Source organism: Equus quagga, chromosome 1, assembly GCF_021613505.1.
Source record: "Equus quagga isolate Etosha38 chromosome 1, UCLA_HA_Equagga_1.0, whole genome shotgun sequence".
Taxonomy (NCBI): Eukaryota; Metazoa; Chordata; class Mammalia; order Perissodactyla; family Equidae; genus Equus; species Equus quagga.
The window spans coordinates 42,563,809-42,585,717 of NC_060267.1; the positions used below are offsets into that span (position 1 = coordinate 42,563,809).

General features: G+C 40.7%; 1 protein-coding gene across 1 annotated transcript in view; it reads right to left on the reverse strand.

Moving 5' to 3' along the window:
- Positions 1–21,909, reverse strand: part of PTPRO (protein tyrosine phosphatase receptor type O) — a 226,687-nt gene that overhangs the window by 7,368 nt on the left and 197,410 nt on the right. Inside the window, exons 19-25 of the mRNA XM_046654656.1 lie at positions 20,488–20,569; positions 11,298–11,388; positions 10,125–10,201; positions 9,392–9,526; positions 9,067–9,189; positions 4,643–4,797; positions 1,109–1,244 (exon numbers count right to left, since the gene is read on the reverse strand). Of these exons, the coding sequence (XP_046510612.1) occupies positions 1,109–1,244; positions 4,643–4,797; positions 9,067–9,189; positions 9,392–9,526; positions 10,125–10,201; positions 11,298–11,388; positions 20,488–20,569 (799 nt within the window). The remainder of the gene's footprint in view (positions 1–1,108; positions 1,245–4,642; positions 4,798–9,066; positions 9,190–9,391; positions 9,527–10,124; positions 10,202–11,297; positions 11,389–20,487; positions 20,570–21,909) is intronic.

Consider the following 21,909-nt stretch of genomic DNA (forward strand, 5'->3'; position numbering starts at 1 on the left):
TAAACACATGGGAAGCGCTGTGCCAAGCCTGGGTCAGATGGGCATGGGAAGGCAGGAGAGAAAAGTAGAAAGGCTGGAAAAGGAGAAACCGGAAGTGTTAAGAGACGGCGGCCATTACTCCAGGCTTTTTGAGCTATACTGACATCTAGTGGTGTTTGAAAGGAAAAGCATAAGGAAAACCAAGGCCACCTTTAATCTCTAGGATATTTGCTAAGAGGTCAGGGCAGGTTGTGTTCTACTCTGCAAGCGTTCCTCCCACACACACTCCTTGAGAAAAGGCATTATCGTACACCTGAAGCTAATAAGTCGTGACGACGGCTGGGTGACTGGCATTATGAAGACACTATTTATTGTGCTTAGGTTTGGGGGCCCAAACGGGTGCATGGCCACTGCTGCTCCAAGGAGTGTGATGCTGTCTGCTGGCACCTGCCTGGGGCTGCCTCTCCAGCCTAAATACATTCCACGGCTTCAAGGGAGGAGAGGACTTTGGTGAAGAGGAGGAAGAGGAAGCACATAACACTGCTGGGTATTTCTAGGGATGCTCCCGTGTTGTTACAATGAAAAATCCATTCCTTTAGATCAAGGGAACTGACAGCAGATGGGGAGCTGGAAATCCTTGATATCATAACGGGTACAGAAGGCATAAATCCAACCCATATCATCATCAAAAGTGAATTGGGACAGAGAGTCACATGGAGGACAAACTAATGACAAACATTGAATCAAGTCTAGCATTTTAAATATAAATTAAATCACATCAGTTCCACAGTCTCCATTTGGTGGCATTCACCCAGATTGGCTGTTACCTTCACTGAACTCTCAGTCTGTTCAAAGAGGTTTTATTCTATTACGGATACCTCCAGGTAGTCTGGATTACTAAAGGGTTTATGATGCCAACAGAAGTACAAGCATTATACAACAAATGAATTTCTAGGGGATACTATCTATTTTTTTTATACTTTGAAACAGTTTGAAAGTTCACAATAAGAAACTAGAAAGGGCAGATGCAAAAAAAATTCAAGATAATTGTTTTGAAGCATGAGATTGAATAATGGTAAGTTTTTCAGTCAAGGGCAAATTTAAAAGTATATATTGATTACGTTCCTACCTCTGTCTGTACCATAGACATCCGGTATGACCTCATTTCTGACACCAGCCCTAAGATGTCAACAAACTCATGATCCCGAATGTGCTGCAAGAGCCTGTCCAGGGCAATGAACGTTCCTGTCCGTCCAACTCCAGCACTGCAAAAGAGTGTTCAGATAGCACATAACTCAGACGGTGCTTCTATGCTGTTGAAAATAAATTGGTGAGGGGCTGGCCCTGTGGCCGAGTGGTTAAGTTCGCGCGCTCCGCTGCAGGCGGCCCAGTGTTTCGTTGGTTCGAATCCTGGGCGCGGACATGGCACTGCTCATCAAACCACGCTGAGGCAGCGTCCCACATGCCACAACTAGAAGGACCCACAACCAAGAATATACAACTATGTACCGGGGGGCTTTGGGGAGAAAAAAGGAAAAAAATAAAAAATCTTTAAAAAAAAAAAAAAAAGAAAAGAAATTGGTGATTACAAAACAACTACAAGTAGCACTGAAAAAAAAGGAAGACTGAACTCCTGGCAATATTTTCTTGTTTTTTGTCTTTTTTTTACTGAGGAAGATTTACTCTGAGCTAACATCCACTGCCAATCTTTCTCCATTTTGTACGTGAAGCACCACCACAGCACAGCCACTGACAGATGAGTAGTGTAGGTCTGTGCCTGGGAACGGAAACCTGGCCACTGAGGTGGAGTGTGCCGAGCTTAACCACTAGGCCACCTAGGCTGGTCCTGACAATGTTTTCTACTTAACTGATTTTTAAGTATGCAATTGTGGTTGGTTTGTCTTCTAACATCACATTTCTGACTATCACTGTGTGAATGAAGCTGGGACTGCTCTCTCTGGTCTAACAGGTGAATGTAGCAAGCAAGCTGCATCAGCTTAAAGTCAGTACCGAAATCCATGCTGTGCTGTGGAGCAGCCGTGCAGGCGTGCAGGCCATCATAAGCCCGTGTTAGAATGACTCTGCAACCCCACACCTCATGACCGAAGACGCCAGCTGGACAGATCCGCAGCAGGAAAACACAGCAGGTACCTTGCTCCCACATTTTGCGGCTGCATTTTTTAGAGATTGAGGGGAAAAGTAATGACCCTGGTCCTTGCCTCCCTCCACACCTAGATTACACCAAAATTACAAGCCTTGTTTGATGTATAACCAAAAAGTTCTCGTTTACGTTGTTTAAGTATGTGACTATTAGATGTGTAAGCCCTTTTCTGCACATACACTGCTTTGTTAAAAAGTATAAAAACTACACTCAGATCTGTAGACCTTGGAGCAGTTCCTCAGAATATGTTGTTGGATTGTTTCCCAGGACTCGAGTAGCTCACTTTGATTATCAAATATCTCCTTTAATTAACCTTTACACAGACTCTCTATTTCCGTTGGCACCCGCTCCCTCCCTTAAAGAGGTATGGGTCTACACTGCCTTGGCGAGACCCTCCCTGGCCTCAGGCTCCCTGCTTCTTGAGGAAAGTAATGATTCCATACAGAGCCCTCTAGACAGTGGGTTTCTGCCCTCAGGGAGCTGAGACGCATAAATAATTCCCCATTTCCTGGGTAGCCTCAGAGTTAAGCCCTCACATCCAGCTGGAAAGTCTAGCTGAGATGCCCATACTCTAGCTCTCGCTCTGGGACCATAGAGATTTGAGTGCCTTCAACCCTAGGTTCAGGTCACCATCTCAGACCTTCCTTACAGCACATCTGACCTTCTAGTGGGTTCTGGGCCTGCTTCAATTTCCCAGGGGTCTTTTAGATAGTTGCCTCAAAATCAAATGAAATATTTAGACCCAGTCTCTTCCAGTCCCCAAATCCCAGTGCTCAGAGCATAGAGAGAAGGGGGCATGCGCTGACCGATGGCCCACCCCAGTCCCCAGTTCTACAGGTTAAAGTCAGCTCTTCTTTTCTTCCAATCACTCAGAAACTGAAGTGCCAAATGGTTCCAAACTCTGAATTATCATGAAATTATAAGAAAGACAAAGTCAGAACCAATTTACAGGTGGAATTTGCTGGGAGAGAAATACAACTAGAAGATTTGAGTTCAGAGCCCCAGTTCACTCTTTCTGCTAGTCAGCTTTTTCCTCCTAGGACTTATCTTCTCAGATAAAATGTTTTGCCTCTGGGTGAACACCTGCACAGTCACATCCAGAACTGTACCTGCTACCTGCTGTGAAAAGAAACTGAGTTTAACCCCGTGGGTGAGCAGCTTTATTTTCTCCTCTTGGAAAGATCTATTTTGAGACTAGAAAATTCCATCTGGTGAAGCAAAGCTTTTAATTTGTGAATGCCTAAGGTGGACTGACAGCAAGGATATCCTCCTTAATCAGACACTTGTTAGCTGAGGAAGGATTTTTCTTTCCAGGGAGACAGATCTGTCTCTCTCTGTCTCTGTCTCTCACAAAGACACACACACACACACTCACCAGCCACTCTACTTCACAAAGGACAAAGTGCTAGCTCCGGGATTATAGATTTATTTGCTCAAATTGACGAGGCTGCCAATGCCTCCTGTAACATCTTTATCTCTCTTCTATCTCTGATATACAGAGAGGGAGTATGTTTATATCCCCTACTCTTTTGAGGTTGCATAAAAAGTTTCCAATATTATGTCACACATGGATCTTGATGGAGTTTTGTTCACTTGGTAGGAAAGAAAGCTTAAATTCAAAGATAACTCTTACCATAAAGAATCAGCATAGTCCTTGATTTTTGCTAATACAATAGATCATATAGCCTCTTTCATTTTAGCTGCCAGGAAATTTAGAGACAATCTTGAAGAGCAAAGAGAGCAAATATGTTATTGAACTGAATATATTCATTTCTCCTTTCTCTCCTCTTGCTTTGATGTCTATTTATATTATTCTGGGCTGTGATTAGCTTTTCTTTTTGATGAGGAAGAGAGGCTCTGAGCTAACACGTGCTGCCAATCTTCCTCTTTTTGCTTGAGGAATATTGATGCTGAGCTAACATCTGTGCCAATCTTCCTCTATTTTAGGTGGGACGCCACCACAGCATGGCTTGATCAGTGGTGCTAGGTTCCTGCCCAGGATTCAAACCTGTGAACCCTGGGCTGCTGAAGCAGAGCATGTGAATTTAAACCACTACATCACCTGGCTGGCCCCTGTGATGAGGTATTTTTAATTTAACCTTGTATTTAGCCATGTTATAAACCACTCAGAATCCTTAATAGGATAAGACAATATCACATAGTGCTTAACAGCTTGGCCTTGCGAGACAGGTGTGCCTGGGTTTGAATCCTAACTCCTCCACGTTCTAGTTGTGTGAATGCCTTCACCTCTCTACTCTTCCATTTTTTCATCTGAAAATGGAAATAACAACATTTATCTCATAGGTTATAGGATATAAGAGAGTCATTGTAAATAAATCATGTATGGAGTAAGACATCAGTTAATTATATATTTTTAAAAATTCGTAACTCATTTCATTATTAATTAATTCAATCTGATCAGGGGTTTATGGAATGGTGGGCTGTTTTCTCTATAAAACAAAGCCCATGGTGCTTAACCACAAATGCATTTGATGAGGTTACCTGCAGTGCACGATCATGGGGCCTTTGTTCTTCATGGCTTGCTGTCGGACCACGTGTACAAACTGCAGGATGCTTTCGGCAGCATTCGCTGTGGGCACACCATGGTCAGGCCATGCCGTGTAGTTAAAATGCATCACATCCTGCATCTCATCAGCCTTTAGGAGAAAAAGCCAAAACAAGTATTAATCTCTCTGTCCGCTGTCAGGATGGCTCAGGCCTCCCCTGCAGCTCACAAGTTAATGGTCTAAGAAGGTAAAGCCACATCCCACTCCTGGTTGATATACTTCCCTTTCTAGCTCTGAGCACTGTGTCTGCACAAAGCAGGCCCTGAAAAAAAAATACTAATTGTATAAAGCTTCAAATAGTAGGATAAATAGGCTAATCCGTGCCTGTGTAGAGATAAGAGCTTAAGCAGATCAGGTTTGCATCCTGGCTGTGCCATTTAGCAATGGCATCAGCTTTGGGCAATGAATTAAACGCTGTGGAAGGTGCTGTTGGTGCCCGCCTTGGGTCCACTTTGCCAGGCTGGTGCACCCCTCTCCCAGCTGCTGCTAACAGCATAGAGCTGCGCCCTTCTCCTCATAGTTGTCCTCCACTAACTGCCTCGTGGGCTACTAACTCTATGGTGCCATTCATGCCCCAGCGCTCTCCATGGGACCCAGCTGAGGCTGGACTTCAGCTGAACCCACAGCCGTGGGTGGCTTCTTCCTGTCCTGTCCCATCCTGCTTCTCTTGTACCTTCAAAAGTCAACTATATGGCAATCCCTGTCTTGGGCTCTGATACTAGGGGACTTGATCCAAGATAAATTGCTGAACACCAGTTTTCTTATTTCTAAAAAGGGTCTTTTTAGGTGTTATAGTATAACATAACCTAAAAACAGGGTTGTTGTGGGGATTAAGTGTGATCATGTTTGTAAAGGATGGTGCCTGTTAGATATTGTCATCATCACCAACACCATCTGATGATCACCCTAGCTCATGTCTGGCTCCGAGCGTTTATGTGGTTGGTTCTGGGAATCCTAGTAAGTGGGTACATTTGTATATTTATTCTATTCATGCTATCTCATCCATCAAACATATCGCTGTTCTCTCTGAACTGAGTAAATATCAGTGAGGATGTGGACCCTTCAAGATTCACTTTTTTTCAGTCCCTATTAATTTATAAGCATAAAGATTTATTCTGAGCTTGTTATCAACTCTCAGAAATATCCTAAACCCAGGCCTCAGGTTAGATGAAAATCGAATTCATCCCCCACCCCTCAAACTCGTGAAGAGCCTAGAATCCACTCAGGAGGTGGAATTCTAGATCATAATTTGGGAGAGTTGGCCTGGCTATGAGTTTGGGGCTAAAGTGGAGGGTCAGGTATTAAAGAGAAATGAAATGCAAAGAGTCAGTGGTCTTGGGCAGAGTAAAATTTATATAAATATAAATAAATGTACAAATAAAATGCATAAATAAATATACAAGATTTGTATAAGTATAAACACAAGTCAGTACTTCACAGACCCACTGTCCCCTTGACACCTAAGGCCGTACATCCCCAGCTGTGGGCAGTGCCTCCCTCATTGTGTTCAGGGATGTTTCTTAGACATATATATAGAACACAAAGTCTGCAAATATGCTGGTTACCCTCAATGCTGTCTTCGGGGAGTATGGCAAGAAGGTAACCCAAGCATAATAAACTGTGTAGAATGACTCAATTACTCAACATCATGAGGATTTAAGGATATTCAATCACTAGATAAATTTGGTTGCCCAGAAAAGTTCATGAAAATGCTGATTCTTTTCAAATGCTGGTTGCAGACTTAGCACAAAGACTTGTACATTGTAGGATATATATATATATATATTCTAATACAGGTGATCTAAAAATATATCTAGCTAAAATATGCAAGGTGGTTCAAAAAAAGGAAACATTGTCATTAGTCTTGCTTGAGCTGCAAAGCAGAGGTCTACATATCAGGGTGATCCCTGTCACCTGAATAGCAAGGTACACATCCATGGGAACAAACAAGTTTTGCTGGCTTTTAGCCTCCAGTTGTTACTCAATTCATGCCAAGTTTCAAGTACTGGAAAGTGACAAATTGGGTGTTACGGCCATTTTCCTTCCTTCTTCTTAAGTGAGAAAACCCTTCTTGTTACATCTTACTGAGCCATTCCAAAATTTCTCTTACCCTGATTTCTTCATTTTTGTAATTTTATCTGGTGTACTCTGAAATTTTCCACATATTAATATGGAAGGAATAAAGAAGAATATATACAAAATGAAACAAATAAAACAATGTATTCATTGGCACAGCACAATGTTCTTTGGCAATTTAACCTTCATCCAGGAAGATTGAAATTTAGATTCTGTATGTTTATGGCCAAAAGGTGGCACTCTGGGACCAAATGCTTCTAACTACTGTATAAACACTTTACCAGAAAACATTATTATTCAACGCTTTATTCCTATATTTCAAGCCCTTCACATGATTGTCGTTGAAAGATAGGTCATTGTTTAGGACCAAGGACAAGAAAGCACAGCATTGACCATACAACGAGCTGTATGACTCTTCCTTGTCAAGGTAACAGATGTGGGAACAGACCTTATTCATTTCTCTGCAACTTTTTTCTTCTAAATGCAAACCCAGGGAAACATTTGTTCTAGCAGTTTGCATTGGCTTTCCAGCTGAAATAGCCAAGAAAGAAAGCATAGTTCAAATGGCATTCATTTGTCAAATATTATCTCTGATGGAAAGTCCAGTGCTTTATTATTTTTGAAATCATTCATTCACTCACTGATTTATTCATTCCACAAAGATTATTAAATGGACAAGAGTTGGGATTCTAAGGATTATTGAAATAGGGTACTTGCTTCTGAAACTCACAGCATTCCGGGGAGGCAGACATGAAGAGAGAATTGTAACCCTTTCTGGCATACTGTGATGGAGCAATATGCATGAGACCGGAGCAGAGGAGACAAGGGATAAAGGTCTCTTGAGACTAGGGAAAGCTTAACAAAAGAAGTGACATTTGAGCTGAAACTCTATTTGAATAGGAATGTGCTTAGGGAACAGGAGGAGATGGGCATTTCAAAGAAATGGAACAGCATGAAGCACAGCCTGTTACAATCATCCTGGGATTTGCCAGATCCTCATGGTAGCAAAAGCCATTGCCAACTTCCAGTGGTTAAGAAGTGATTTAACTCTTGCAAATATCAATAACTGGCTAGTTAATGAGTGCTTATATCGTATTGACGCAGACAACCTTTGTTTTCATTGTCTACATTGAGAGTCAGCAAACATTTTCTGTAAAGGGCAGACTAAATATTTTAGGTTTTATGCATCACACAGTCTCTGTTGCAACTATTCAAGCTTGGTGTAGCACAAAAGCAGTCAGAGGCAACAAGTATACAAATGTACGGCTGTCTTTCAATAAAATATTATTTACGGACACTGAAATTTGAATTTCATGTAATTTCCATATGGTATTTCATGTGAAGTATTCTTCTTCTTCTGATTTTTTTCAACCACTTACAAATGTAAAACTTATTCTTAGCACACGGGCTTTGCAAAACAGGCAGTGGTCAATTTGTCCATAGGCCACGGTTTCCATCCCCTGACCTACAGTGTTAAGAAGGGCTGTTTCTAAGCAGAGAACATTTCAATGAGGAATTTCTTATTAAACTTTGTCCTCAACATAGAGCATGTTTAAGTGGAGAATACTAGCAAAACTTCCCTGCCATTTTCTGGGACTGTCCTATGTGAAGAAGACAACAGGGTGACTGTAGTTGATGTCGTTGTCCTCACCTAGCCTGGCACACAAACATTCAGCAGGAGCTCAAAGGCTTGTCATCAGAGGGTAACAAACTTTATGGGAAAAGTAGACCTTTTTTTGACATTCTAACAATCAGAAATCAAAGGCATTTCACTAAGAGATATGGAACCATGATTAACAAGGCCTAGAAGTATCTTTGAAATAATAAAAACTAAACCAGAACAAAATAAGAAAAAAAAGCCAAACAAAACAAACCCAAACTACTAAATCATGGTTTAAGTGTTTAATGTAAAATGTAATTGTGCCTTATATATCCTAATTGTACTCACAGATGGTTAGTATAAGTAATGAGAATACTTCCCTCCTCAATCGTGCCTTGTGAGCAATAATCCTGTGTCTTCTGCTGCCCTGGGCTAATCTGAGATGGAACAATGCAGACTTTTTATTCCATCTCCCCAGGCCCTCCAGACCAACCATTTCATCCACACCGTGGTGGATGAAATGGGAAACAAGTATATTAAAGTGAGATTTTTTCCTAGAAGGAAGCAATGTTGCAGAGCTTGAAGTGCTCTGAGCGTCTTACATGATGGTGGGTTGGTTTCCTGACACCTGGGGGGGATCCCTCAGTTTGGGGACAGATCCGAACTTATGCTTTGTGACTTACATAGTTGATCCGGAAGTGTCTACAGGCCCAGTCGTCCTGCTCTTCCTCCGAGACCATCTCCACAGTGATGTCTCCGTAAGCTATGGGTTCTTCTGTGAATGGCCAGTAATGGTCACATTTCACCTGAGGGGACAAGAACAATCTTTTCAAACAAACAGGCCAGGGAAGAAATAGACTGCGCTCATTTAGTGAAAACAAAAGTACTTGCCTCTGAAGAAAAATAAAGCGAGTGGAGCAGTTGGTGGTACAGAGTAAGCGCTCAACCCGTGGCAGCAGCTGGGGCAGGTTTTGCTGCTAAGTGAGGACAACCCCATTAGGCACTTACCCTCCTTTTCTCATTACACTGAGTGAGCATGACAATAATCTGAGACTTCTGTTGTAGGACCATCTTCCAAAAGTCATTTCTGGTTTCAGGCAGTGGTCCCTGTGTAGCAATATACTCCTGGGGTGAGTTGTAGCCCTGAAAGATAAGTGACAAAATTGTCACCTAAGGAGCCAGGGTCAACACCAAATGCTCTTCCAGACAAATAAGAAAAAACTGCAAATTTACTGGGGATAAACCTGGCAAAGGATCACACACCTAGGTAATGTTTTCTCCTTTTCTCATCAAAGAGACAGAAGAACTGACCATATAGGGCTGTATGATTTGAAGCATTGTTTTCGGGAAGCTTATAAAGTCACACCCACACCTTTTCATGATAAACATCATTATCTTTACAGACATTTTAAGAGCACAGGGGCTCAGAAGGAGCCCTTTGAGTTTAACTGCCAACATGGAAATTTAAACACAAGAAAGTTGATCTTTAGTATTTAATTATTTACTTTCACTTTCACTAGACCTTTACAAAGAAACCTGAACGTTACTAATCTCTGGGCTTTTTTCTCCCCTTTCTTTATTCTGAAATGGAATAATGGAAACTGTTCTTTAGAACTGGATTGCTGGGTGGAGAATGGCTCTCTTTTTAACTGTTGGACGCATCCCTGTAGCCCTAATAGTCTTCCTCTGGCTGGGCTAGAATTCGGCTGTCTATTTGTGTATTTTTTATTTTTTCACTTACGGGGATGTAGTTGGCATTAATGTAGTCAGCACCTTCCTCTTCATTCATGGAGACTAATCTCACTCGGCTAAAGTCGTCTGTAGAGAAGAAGAAAAGAGATATTAAAAATCAGAGTGGAAGAAAGAATTGTTTTGAACCTTTCTACTCCTATCAAGTCAATATAGTCAGTGATAGAGTAGGAATATAAAGTTTATTTTAGCTTGATATTTTAGCCATACCTCAATCTTAGTTTCTTATCTAAAAAAAAATGCAAATATCTCTCAATCACCATTTTCTCCCCACTAACTCCCCTATCCTTGGAAGAACTGTCTCCAGGTTTTGTGGGGTATTGTGAAGAATATTTGCAGGAACGAAAATACCTGGTAGATTGTGTGGATGGCTAAAGAATGTAGCCTAAATCCATGATTTCCATTTTACTTAGGGACATTCAGAGGATTCACTACCTTTGAGAAAACTTTTCTCTAAGAGAAGGTGGAGTTGCATGGGTTTTTTGTAAATGGAGTTCAAATGAGAAAAGTAAACTCTGAAATGTGCATAGATGTCAGGTGTTTTAATGATAATACTACCTAAGTTTATCAAGAAACTCTATTAAGGAGAAAGTTCTCTTTCTGGAACTTTTTCAGCCTTCCTCTTTCACTTTTCCACTCTCTCCCAGCTCCCCCTAGAGTGTAGCAAAGAGGAAAGTTAAATCTATATTGGAATATATTTTAATCATCCTGTAAGTACTTTACATTACTTTTTCATTGAATGTTGCCTTTATGACAAAATGCTAAGCAATAACAGAACCTGGCAGAAGTAGGGAAGAGGAGGCATTTTAACACATTGCACTCCCTTCCCATTTGCCTCCTTCCATTGTCAATGAATTCACTGAAAATAGTTTAGAAGAGGACAAATTACCTTATCCCTAAGAGTTTTTGATCTCCAAAGAGCCAAATGGTCAGTCTTTTCTGCTCAGAGACAATTCATTTAAAAGCATAATAATTAAATCTTCCTCATACAATAGGATCTAATGACATCAAAACACAAATGTGATCAATACAATTGAAGAGATGGCCTTGAGGATCCAAACCACAACTGGGTCTGGCTAGAGATTAGAAAAACTGACTAATCTGCAATAACAGTCCTTCAGCCTTTGAAAGACATGAGCAGGATCGGCACTATTGACAATCTTACATGGTAGGATGTTTGTGTAACGATTTTTACATCGGTTCAGTGGCAGGTCTGCAGCAAAGTGTGAAATATCCAGTCCAATCAATTTCAACTCCTGTAAATGACAGAGAATAGACTTGAGATTTCCGTACATGGTGTGGATTGGATTACTGATCACATTGGCTTATAGTTCACACTGGATTATCCTTCACTCCCGGCCTGTAATGGAATTATCACACCACCTTTGCCGTAGAAAGTCACAGTAGCTCCCTTTTGGAGCAGAGTGTACCTCTTCACTCCACTGTTGTCAACTTGCTTTAGCCAATGAACTTGGGTAGATAAGAACCTTTAAATGTGCTTTTTTAGTTTGGTTTGCCTTCTTGTTTTTCTGCCTTCTGCTGTGAAAAGAACATGCCCAGGGAAGCTACCAGTCCCAGAATGAAGAGACACGTGGAGCAGACCTGACTCTGATCCATGGCCTGAAGCAGAACTGCTTCCCTGTCCCACAGACCCATGGGTAAGAAAAATCAATGTTGTAGGTCACTGAGATTTATACTATATAATGCTTATATAGCATTATTGCAGCAATTACCCACTAATATAACATATAAATACCTTGGCTAACTTGTTGATCATGTGGAGAGGTAAGAATTATGTGTATCATACTCAAGGAGTGGGAAATTTGAAACCAGAAATACATTTCAGGTTTTTGGAGGTATAGGATATCTGAAATATATGCAATTTGTGTAAATATTTCTTATTCTATGAGGAAATCTAGGTCTTTCTCCTGCAGGCAATGAGCCTTAGAGAAGGTAGTAAAAGAAAGAGTGAGGAGCAATGAGTAGGGAGCATTCTCCATGTTACAAGATGTAAGATTGACAGTAATTAAATATCTGGTCATGAAACCTCAAAAATAAAGATGAATCAGTAATGAGTGGGTAAAAATTAGAAGAACATCCAAATATATGTCTGTATACATCAGTACTCTTATAAATCCTACTATCCAGAGGTGCGTTGATAGGGCATTTTTATATAAACAGACAACCACAACACTTCAACAAGGAATACTACTGGAAAAAGGGGTTTCTAAGCTGCAGTGTCATGTGTCTGATGGGACCAAGGGGTTGTAGTCAGGCCAGCTGGATTTCCCTGTGGTCTATGTGAATAGCGCTCCCTGGAATCGTGCAGTGCACAACCAATGCAGCAGATCTAGTTATATTCTTGTACAAATTTGAGGGAAATATCAGTAAACAGCATATGTAACCATCTACAAATGGGATTACCTGGCTAGTATGCATCTTTCTATAAGACTATTAAGTGAGGCAGGAGAGAGACCGCTACAAGTTTTATTTACTCATTTAGGATGTTAATATTGCGAACAAGTTTTACTCTTCATAATTCCTGCCAATTATCTCTTCAAAGAATCTTTGACGTAGGAATACTTTTCTGGGGGAAGAATGTTGAAAGACTTTCGAAGGAGGTTGGAGACATTTGACGATGTTTTGAGAGGTAGAACAGGGATATCTCTTTCATGTTCTTTCTGTCTTGGTTCAAGAGCTCTTTGCAAAGCATATGCTTTAGAGATCAAGTTCTTGGGTCTTCTGCTGCTTCCCCATAGAAGTTCCTCCGCAGTTGAATGTGCTTATTGGCATGGGGATGCAAACCTGCAGTAACCTGATGAACCAACCTCGATTGCCCAGATTTCTCTCTTCCCTTGGTTCTGCATCACTTCTGGCTTTTCCAGATCACAAAACCTCAAGCTCCTTGGCTTAAGTTGAAGCTAATCTTAAAGACAAACTATGCTGACTTTGATCTCTAATTCAAAAATTAAAAGTTTTTCCATATCAGGCAAAATTCTTGCTTGCCAAATGCCTTTAAACAGAAGATTGTCACAGTTACTTTATAACTGATTTTTCCATCTTAAAGGGTTTTCAAAGACTGTCTATATCGTTCTCCTAAGAAATAAAACATTTTAAGCAAACTTCAACCAAATCAGTGTTATTTTTAGGTTAGTTCTTCTTGGCAGCCATAAGCTTATTTAAATGATGCTTCTATTGCTTAACATATTTTGGAAATCTACTTCCTTTAGAGAATGTCTTTATAGATAGTTTGTCAAAACATCTGGCTTATTTGGGTGTACCACTTATAAACTGTAGGGTTTTGGAAAAGTAGCTCAACTCTCATTAACGTCAGTTTAATTATCTGTAAGATAAGGCTAATAATATCACCAGACTGCACTGGCATATAGTGACTACCAAACGGAATGATTACACTCAACGAATATTAGTGCAGCACTATTGATAATGATTGTGAAATGCTTCTGCAATGATTCTTTGTTTGTTTTGCTTTGCCTGGCTCCATAATTCCTCCCTCCTTTGCCATTTGTGCTAACAGACCAACAACGCTCCCCACAAATCCCCTGCTTTGAGGACAGACTGATGAGCTACAGGAAAAGGTCTCGGATATGGAAGACACTGTGGAAATAGACTGAGGCTGAAAGCTGGAGCACATATGGAAGCTGACTAACTGATAGAACTTTAATTGTGTGTTGCCTCCCTGCTGTAAATGCCCTAAGTTCATAAGAGATATTTAATTGGCTGAACACTATAAATGTAAATTGCCAAAGCTGAATCACAGCAAAGCAAGAACAACATGTGTACACAAAATGCTTTGCAATCTTTGTAATTTAACCTGTCACTAAGTGGGAAATCAAATACTAGTTTCCAGTTCAGTAGCTTTGCAGTTTTATTTTCTTTCCAACCATATGGAAACTCCGGAGGCTTAAATCTTTACCAAGGCAAAGTATGAGGTGATGGCCTGAAACCAACAGAAATCATTTTTGAATTTTCTTTTGCCAGTTTTGTTTCTATTATAATTTATCATCATGGTTTTGATTTTTTTTCCTCTAGGCCACACAGTCATCCACAGTGGGTTGAATGGTGGTGCCCTAACAGATATGTCTGCATCCTAACCCTCATAACCTGTGAATATGGACTTATTAGGAAAAAGAGTCTTTTTTTTTTTTAAAGATTTTATTTTTTCCTTTTTCTCCCCAAAGCCCCCCGGTACATAGTTGTATATTCTTCGTCGTGAGTCCTTCTAGTTGCGGCATGTGGGACGCTGCCTCAGCGTGGTTTGATGAGCAGTGCCATGTCCGCGCCCAGGATTCAAACCAACGAAACACTGGGCCGCCTGAAGCGGTGCGCGCGAACTTAAACACTCGGCCACGGGGCCAGCCCCAGGAAAAAGAGTCTTTGCAGATGTCATTAAGTTTAGGAGCATGAGATGAGATCATTCTGAGTGGGTCCTAAATCTAATGACAAGCATCCTTATAAAACAGGGAAGAAGAGAGGCCATATAAAGATGGAGGGCATAGATGAGAGTCATGCAGCTATAAGTCAAGGAGTGCCTGGAGCCGCCAGAAGCTGGAAGAGACAAGGAAGAATTCTCTCCTAGAGCTGTCAGAGGGAGTATGGCCCTGCTAACACTTTGATTTTGGACTTCTGGCCTGTAGAATTGTGAGAGAATAAATTTCTGTTGTTTTAACTCACAAAGATTGTGGTAATTTGCTCTGGCAGCCCTAAGAAACCAATATAGACACCAAAGCCCAGGGGCAGTCTACATTGTGTTGGCTGGGTTTGAAGAATACAAGTCTTGAAAAGCAAAGCACAAGCTTGTGCACTCTATCAGTCTGCTTGTGCTGTCATGACAGAATATCACAGACTGAGTGGCTTAAACAAAAGAAATGCATTTCTCACAGTTCCAGAGGCTGCGAAGTCCAAGATCAAGGTGCTGGTAAGGTAGATTTCATTCTGAGGCTTCTCTTGGCTTATAGGTGATCACGCCTCACTGTGCTCATGTGACCTGCCTTATCTAACTCCAATTCCCTCCCAAAGTCCCCATCTCCAATACCATCACATAGGGAGTTAGGGATGCAACACATGAATGTTGGGAGGACACATTCAGACCCTAACATGCACCATCACCTTCTGAGCACAAGCTATATTCTGGCTGAAGAGTCTGTAACAATGTGGGCAGGTAATGAGCACTTGGTACTTGCTTTGGGATAGGCTGGACGAAAGTCCAGGTGAGTTAGATTACTAGACTATGGAACAAGTGAGGAGAAACAATGTGATGAGTGGTGTGGACATAAGAGCTTCTATCTGCGGCAAGTAAAGGGTCCAGAAGAAATGGGCAACATCCAATTACCTTTCAGGTAAACACAAAAGGAGAGGATGGATTTAGAACAAGCTATTTAGTGAGGTTCTGTATTAGTTTCCTAAGGCTGCCACAACGAAGAACCACAAACTGTGGCTTAAAGCAACAGAAATTACTTGTATTATAATTCTGGAGGCTCTAAATCCAAAATCAAGGTGTCAGCAGGCAATATGCCCTCTGTAACCTCTGGGGGAATCCTTCCTTGCCTCTTCCTAGCTTCTGATGGTTTGTTGGCAATCTTTGGTATTCCTCCACTTGCAGCTGGTAACTCCCATCTCTGCCCAAGTCACCAAGTCACTCAAGTGGCTCTTGCCATCACATTCTTCCTGCTTGTCTCTGTGTCTTCACATCGCTATCTTTTCACCAGTTGTATTGGATTGAGAGCCTACCCTACTCCAGTACGACCTCATTTTAACTAATTACATCTGCAATGACCCTATTTCCAAATAAGGTCACATTATGAGGTTCTGAGTGGTTAGGGCTTTGACATATCTTTTGGGGGACACAATTCAACCCGTAACAGATACTCTAAAAGAAGAATGGAGTGCAGTCATGATAGAAATTCTGGGCAAGTGATAGAAGACTGAGTAAGAAGGAAGTCAACCTCAGGAGAGTCTGGCAATAGCTGGCAGGGCCCTGGGCTCTAGGATGGGATTTAGGGGCAACACTGCAGTCAGTGGTCAAATTACTAGTACAGGCACTCGGAAACAGAGAGCAAACCTAGGAGATTAAGAATGAGAGGAGAGAAAACTCAGGTCTGGGAACAAAGCAAGACCCCTGGTGTGAGAACTGTTGGAAAGGGTTCAAGGTAACTTATTTCAACGACGGATGCAGGTAAGTCGGCAGTGAACTGGACTGAAACGCAGGTAAAAACAGCTGCAAGTGGGAGCTGCCACCAGAAATCAAAGGTCATCTTTTGTGAGCCAAGTGGTAGGTAATGTAGTTTGTTTTGATCTTTGCTGCCACATTTCTGAACAAAGGTGGTGAGGGCTTTCCCTAGAATCCTGATCAAACACAAAGCACAGAAATTAATGGCAGAATGAGCAATATGTGGTATGTCTCATGGGCTCTCAAATTTCAAGCTTTAAAGTCTGGCTCTTTAAAACCTTTTCCATATGAGACATAAGAAAAGAGGAACTGAATCTAATCCCTGGGTCCCAAACCTCCTTAAGAAAAGATGTATATTTTCATCAGAAGAATAATCAATCTTTCCAGCAGATCCAAAATCAGATGCAGAGTGAAAAACGAATTTATTCAGTGAACGCAAGTTAGCCACTCGTACAGCTTCATGTATGACTTATAGCCGTATTGGTAATATATGTAAATCAACACATTAGTTTCAATTTACATAATGCTTATGAATGATGTAATTTATCAATATGAGTGTGATATTTCAATGTCAGTATCAAAATGAACACGAGTATTAATCACTAATATAAACAGAATAAATAACTGTTCAGCTAGTGGATTTAGCTAGACCAGATGATTCAGCCATCTTAATACTCTCTTGGGTAACCATTAGAGCAGGAAACATTTTCTTTTTCCTTAAGCCTAAATTAATTATCAATTTCAGGAGAGTTTGAGGACTGCCATGTGAAAGGTCTGACATGCAACCTGATATTAGGTACGGTAGCATAATGCATCTTTGAAAATAGATGAGGATATGCTGACAGTGAACCTGAGGATGTCGGGGTAGGGTGGACTTGGGGACTGGCAATGCCTGGAAGACTGTCAAAAGAAAAAGGAAGTGAGTCACATCAGTGGGTCACTGCTTGAACAAATGTTAGTCCAAAACATACAATCTGAGCCTATGATTTAAAGCAGACTTCTGGAGAGTAATTTGTCTTTTCTCACCAGAGCAGAAATACAAGGTCAGGACTTGGCACCAAATAAATTACATACATGACCAATAATGTTCTAAGAACTAGGATATATAAGAAAAAAGCTTCATAATAAATAAAAATACCAAACACTTCCCCAAATCACGGTGTGATGGTTGATTTTATGCGTCTACTTAGCTAGGCTACAGTGCCAGGTTGTTTAGTTACACATCAATCTAGATGTTAAGTGAAGATAGTCTTTATATTACATTGACATTTAAATCAGTAGACTTTGAGTAAAGCAGATTATCCTCCATAATGTCTATGGGTCTCATCCAGTCAGTTAAAGGTCTTAAAAGAAAAGACTGAGGTCCCCTGAGGAGGAAGGAATTCTGCCTTCAGACTGCCTTCAGACTTGCGCAGCACTATTAGCTCTTTTCTGGGTCCCCAGACTTTCCTGCAGATTTCAGATTTGCCAGCTCCCATAATCATATGAGCCAATTCCTTATAATAAATCTCTCTCTCCATATTTATCCTATTATATCATCACATACATATGATATATATCCTATTGGTTCTGTTTCTCTGGAGAACCCTGAATAATACAAATGAGGTACATGAGTTATAAAACTTGGCTGTATCCTTGTCCCACATTTAGTCCAAGGCTTCTCAATGGAATGCTACTGGCCCGGGAAAATCCTTTGTTGTGCAGGACTGTCTCACTCATTGCAGAACATTTAATATCCCTGTTCCTCTCTCCATTAACTACCACTAGTAGCTTCCTCCCAAGTCATTATGACAACTAAAAATACTCCTGCACATTTCCAAACTCCCCCAGGAGACTGCCTGGTACTCGCCCAGTTGAGAACCACCAACTTAGTTCACCATACCCATTTAATAGATGAAGAAACTGAGGTGATGAGAAATGTGTGATTTTTTTCAATATTAATTAGTAGCAAAATGGTAGTGAGGACCCAGGTTTTTGGATTCCTCAAATTCCCTTTCCTTATAAATCCTATGAAATAAGCCTAGATCTGTTCATTTGTACATTGAATGTATACAAGCCCTCAACATGTTATAAATGAACATTTAGCACATACAATTTACCATTCTATCCTTCATATTTTTGAAGCGTCTGAAGCTAGGATCTAATCACTTAATGTTTGGTTCTCTCAGTGTCTTCTCTGTTTTGGGGAATAATGCTCTCCTTTGCTGGTTTGGCCATGTGGCTCCAGTAAGAGGTGTCCCGTTCTTATGTGATTCTTCCCTCCCTGGGACATCATGACCCAAGCCAGCCCATCAGAACCCTCCCCTGTTATTTTTCTATCTGTCAACAAGAAAGAGAGTCAACAGTTCCTTTTGGAAACTGCAGAAACTACGGGATGGATAATCAGAGATTGCAGCAGTTGTGTTTTCCACTATGAGAAAGAGACTGGTTTGCAGCGAAAGAAAGTGAAGCCAAGACAGAGAAAGAAGCAGAAATGAGAGATAAAAAGAGAAGGTCTCTGCAGGAGTGTGGTCCCTGGTTCCCGTGACTGAGCTGCTTCCCTGCCCTACTCCTGGTTTAGCTACTCAAACTTTCCTTTGATTATATGAGACATTATCTTTTGAACAAATTCTCTTTTCTTTTGGTTAAAACTAATTTGAATTGTGTCACTCACAACTAAAACAATCTTTTCTTTTCTGCAGAAAATGACTTACTGAGCTTTTTGTTATAATGATGCGATTCAGAAGCTCAGTCATAGTTACATTGGAGTTTGATGGCATAAACTGGGGTACTCCTAATCCTCCCAGAAAAGGCAGTGACCCTAGCTATGCCGCCAAGGTCATGTCATCCTGTAAGAACCAGGATGCTGTGGCTTCAATGAGGTTGAAAGTGTACCTACATCACAATTTTCATCATCATTATTGGAATTATCTAGATATTTATTTTTTTCTGAGGATTGACTTATATTTTTTTATAAAAAGACTCCTTTCAATGATATAGTTTTCTGAAATGCCATTCTCATCATAGATCTCCAACTTCAATGCTTTGAGATATAGCATTTGGTGTAGCATCTGTAATTTCTTACGCATCTGCATGCAATGGATAAGTGAGTCAAGCTCTATGTGAAATTTCTCATGACACGGGGGGTAGTTAGGAACTTTTGTATTTGATAATGTATAAGGTTCTTCTCATGCTTGAATTCTCTGCTAGAATATCCAGATCAGGACTCCAGCTGCTTCTTGCAGACCAAAGCTGTCCTTGGCTAATGAGGTCAAAGAAGAAATGAATATTAATAATGAGGAGAAAGCAGCCACATTCTACAATCTGGTATTTCCCAGGAAAGAGCACCTGAGAGACATTTTAAAAACCTACAGTATTTACCCTTTTCCCTGGTTTCCCTGGATCATGGGCCACTCAAGCCTTGCTGTAGAAACCTGAAGGCCATGAGGGCATCCAGACTGTGTTATGAGCTGTGAAACATGTGGGAAGAAAACCTGAGCACCTGTTATATTCCTCACACTGCTGACATCCTAGACTTACTTGCTTCCATCTACTCTGACATATGGTCTTGGATTCAAAGAAATATGTGGGCTTCAGAGAAAGAAACAATTTTTTCTTCTTTTACACATGCTGTGCATAACTCTCTTTCTACAATTTCACCAACAAGAGAATACGAAACCTCACAAGGGAATCTTAGAATGCCAGTAGTCCTATAGCTATAAGAGCCCCATCGCGGGCTTTTCTATGCCCAATTGACAAGGGGGGGGGGGGGGTCTGTTTCATCCACCATCTACCCTTACCGTGGCCTAAGAGGTATGAGAAACACACTGAAAATCCCCTGACAGTGAAATTCTGTTTCAGAGCTCAATCCTCAGCTTGCTTTCCCCTGGACTCTTAGTGGCCTTAGTTTTCAATGATGGTGTCTCCTATAAGCATGCTTGTTCTTCCCAGCACCTCCTCTGTTCTCTCCTTCCCTTCATTTGTGCCACCCAAGTCCTGACCTACAAACGAAGGGTTGACATCCTTGCTCTGACCGAGCGGATTAGACACCCCTGAGCCCAAGGACCATCCTGCCTGTTATGAACAACATCACAAGCACTGTTTAGTGGGCAGGGAAATGATGCCAATACAGTTCCCATGCCCTGTCCAGCACAGAAAGCAGGAAATACGAAACACTTTGTCCACTCACCTCAAATTGAAGAGAAAATTTATAGTCAGAGTCTTTGGCCATATCCTTGATGTAGGCGTCAAAGTCGTCCAGTTGAACCGGGCTTTGTCAAACACAAAGAAAGACATGTTTTAAGAATTCTGTTGATAGGTATTATCTATTGTTTAACACCATATTTCTCAAACGTGAACAATTTTCTTGGAGACAATAAAAATTTTACTTCTCAAATGTTAGCACTCATCTTTCTTTCTTTTTTTTTGGGTTAAAGCTACAAGTTCCTATCATGTTGTAATTCAAAAGAGAGCCATATGTATTAAACTTTCTTGTGATAGGAGAAATCTCTAGATTTTAAATTGGCTCTTATTCCAGCAGTGAAATATTATATATATGTGTACTCATGTACACTTGTATATGTGTTGTTTCTAGAAAACTCTGGTTTATGGGAAAGGACAAAGGATTAGAGTCTGAAGACCTGTTTGAATTATGATTTTGCCTTTTTGACTGTGTAATCCTGGAGAATTTACCTAACTCTTCTGAGTTCAACATTCTCATCTATAAAATACTATAGTCATGCCTACTTCACAAGGTTGACACACGCCATATTGAAGAATCTCGTAGGTTTAAGCAAGCTTTACAAGCATAAGGAATTGTGCCATCTATCCAGAGCAGAGGCACGGTGGTGGAATGAAGCATTTCTCCAGAGAGCTCCCAGTGCCTCACTCTGAGACAGCCATGTTTAAAGGCTTGCTTGTCTATAGAAGTATTGAGATGGTTCAGAGGTACAATCAAGTAATATATTCCAGCTTATGTTTCTGCATCTGTAGCAGAAGTTCTCACCTCTTTTCTTGTTTTTTTTTTTGTTTTTTGTTTTTTTGTGCATGTGCATGAGAATTAAATTTTACTTCCTGTAGTTTACTGTGGCTGCTTATCTCTTCTTGAGTCTACCTGTACCAATCTGCTCCCTAAGCTTCTGCAGGATGCCACACTCTGTCAGCTAACCTAAGTCTTTCCACCTTGGCAGGGTCCACATAGTTGACCTGTCCCTTAGTCTTGTTGCAACTTTTTCAACTTATTTCATCTACCTGTGGTCTTACGTCTTACCAGGAAATACATAGTGTTTAATAGGTATTTGTCTAAAGTTGTTGACTAGCTAATCTGATAGATTAATTTAGGTTAAGATTTTAGTAAATTTTAAAAGGCATTATACCTCCCAGTAATATATTTAAACTTTAATAGTTTTACTTAATAATAGTAACATTAATAACTTGTATCCATAAAACTTACTATAGATCATAAATATTCACATATGTTATCTTGCTCGGTTGATGGTTGAGGCAGCCATGGACAACATTAGCCCCATGGTCCAGATGATAGAACCAAGGCTCAGAGAGTCAAGTGAGTCATCCAACATCACGTGGCTACTAAGCGTAGAACCCTTACTAG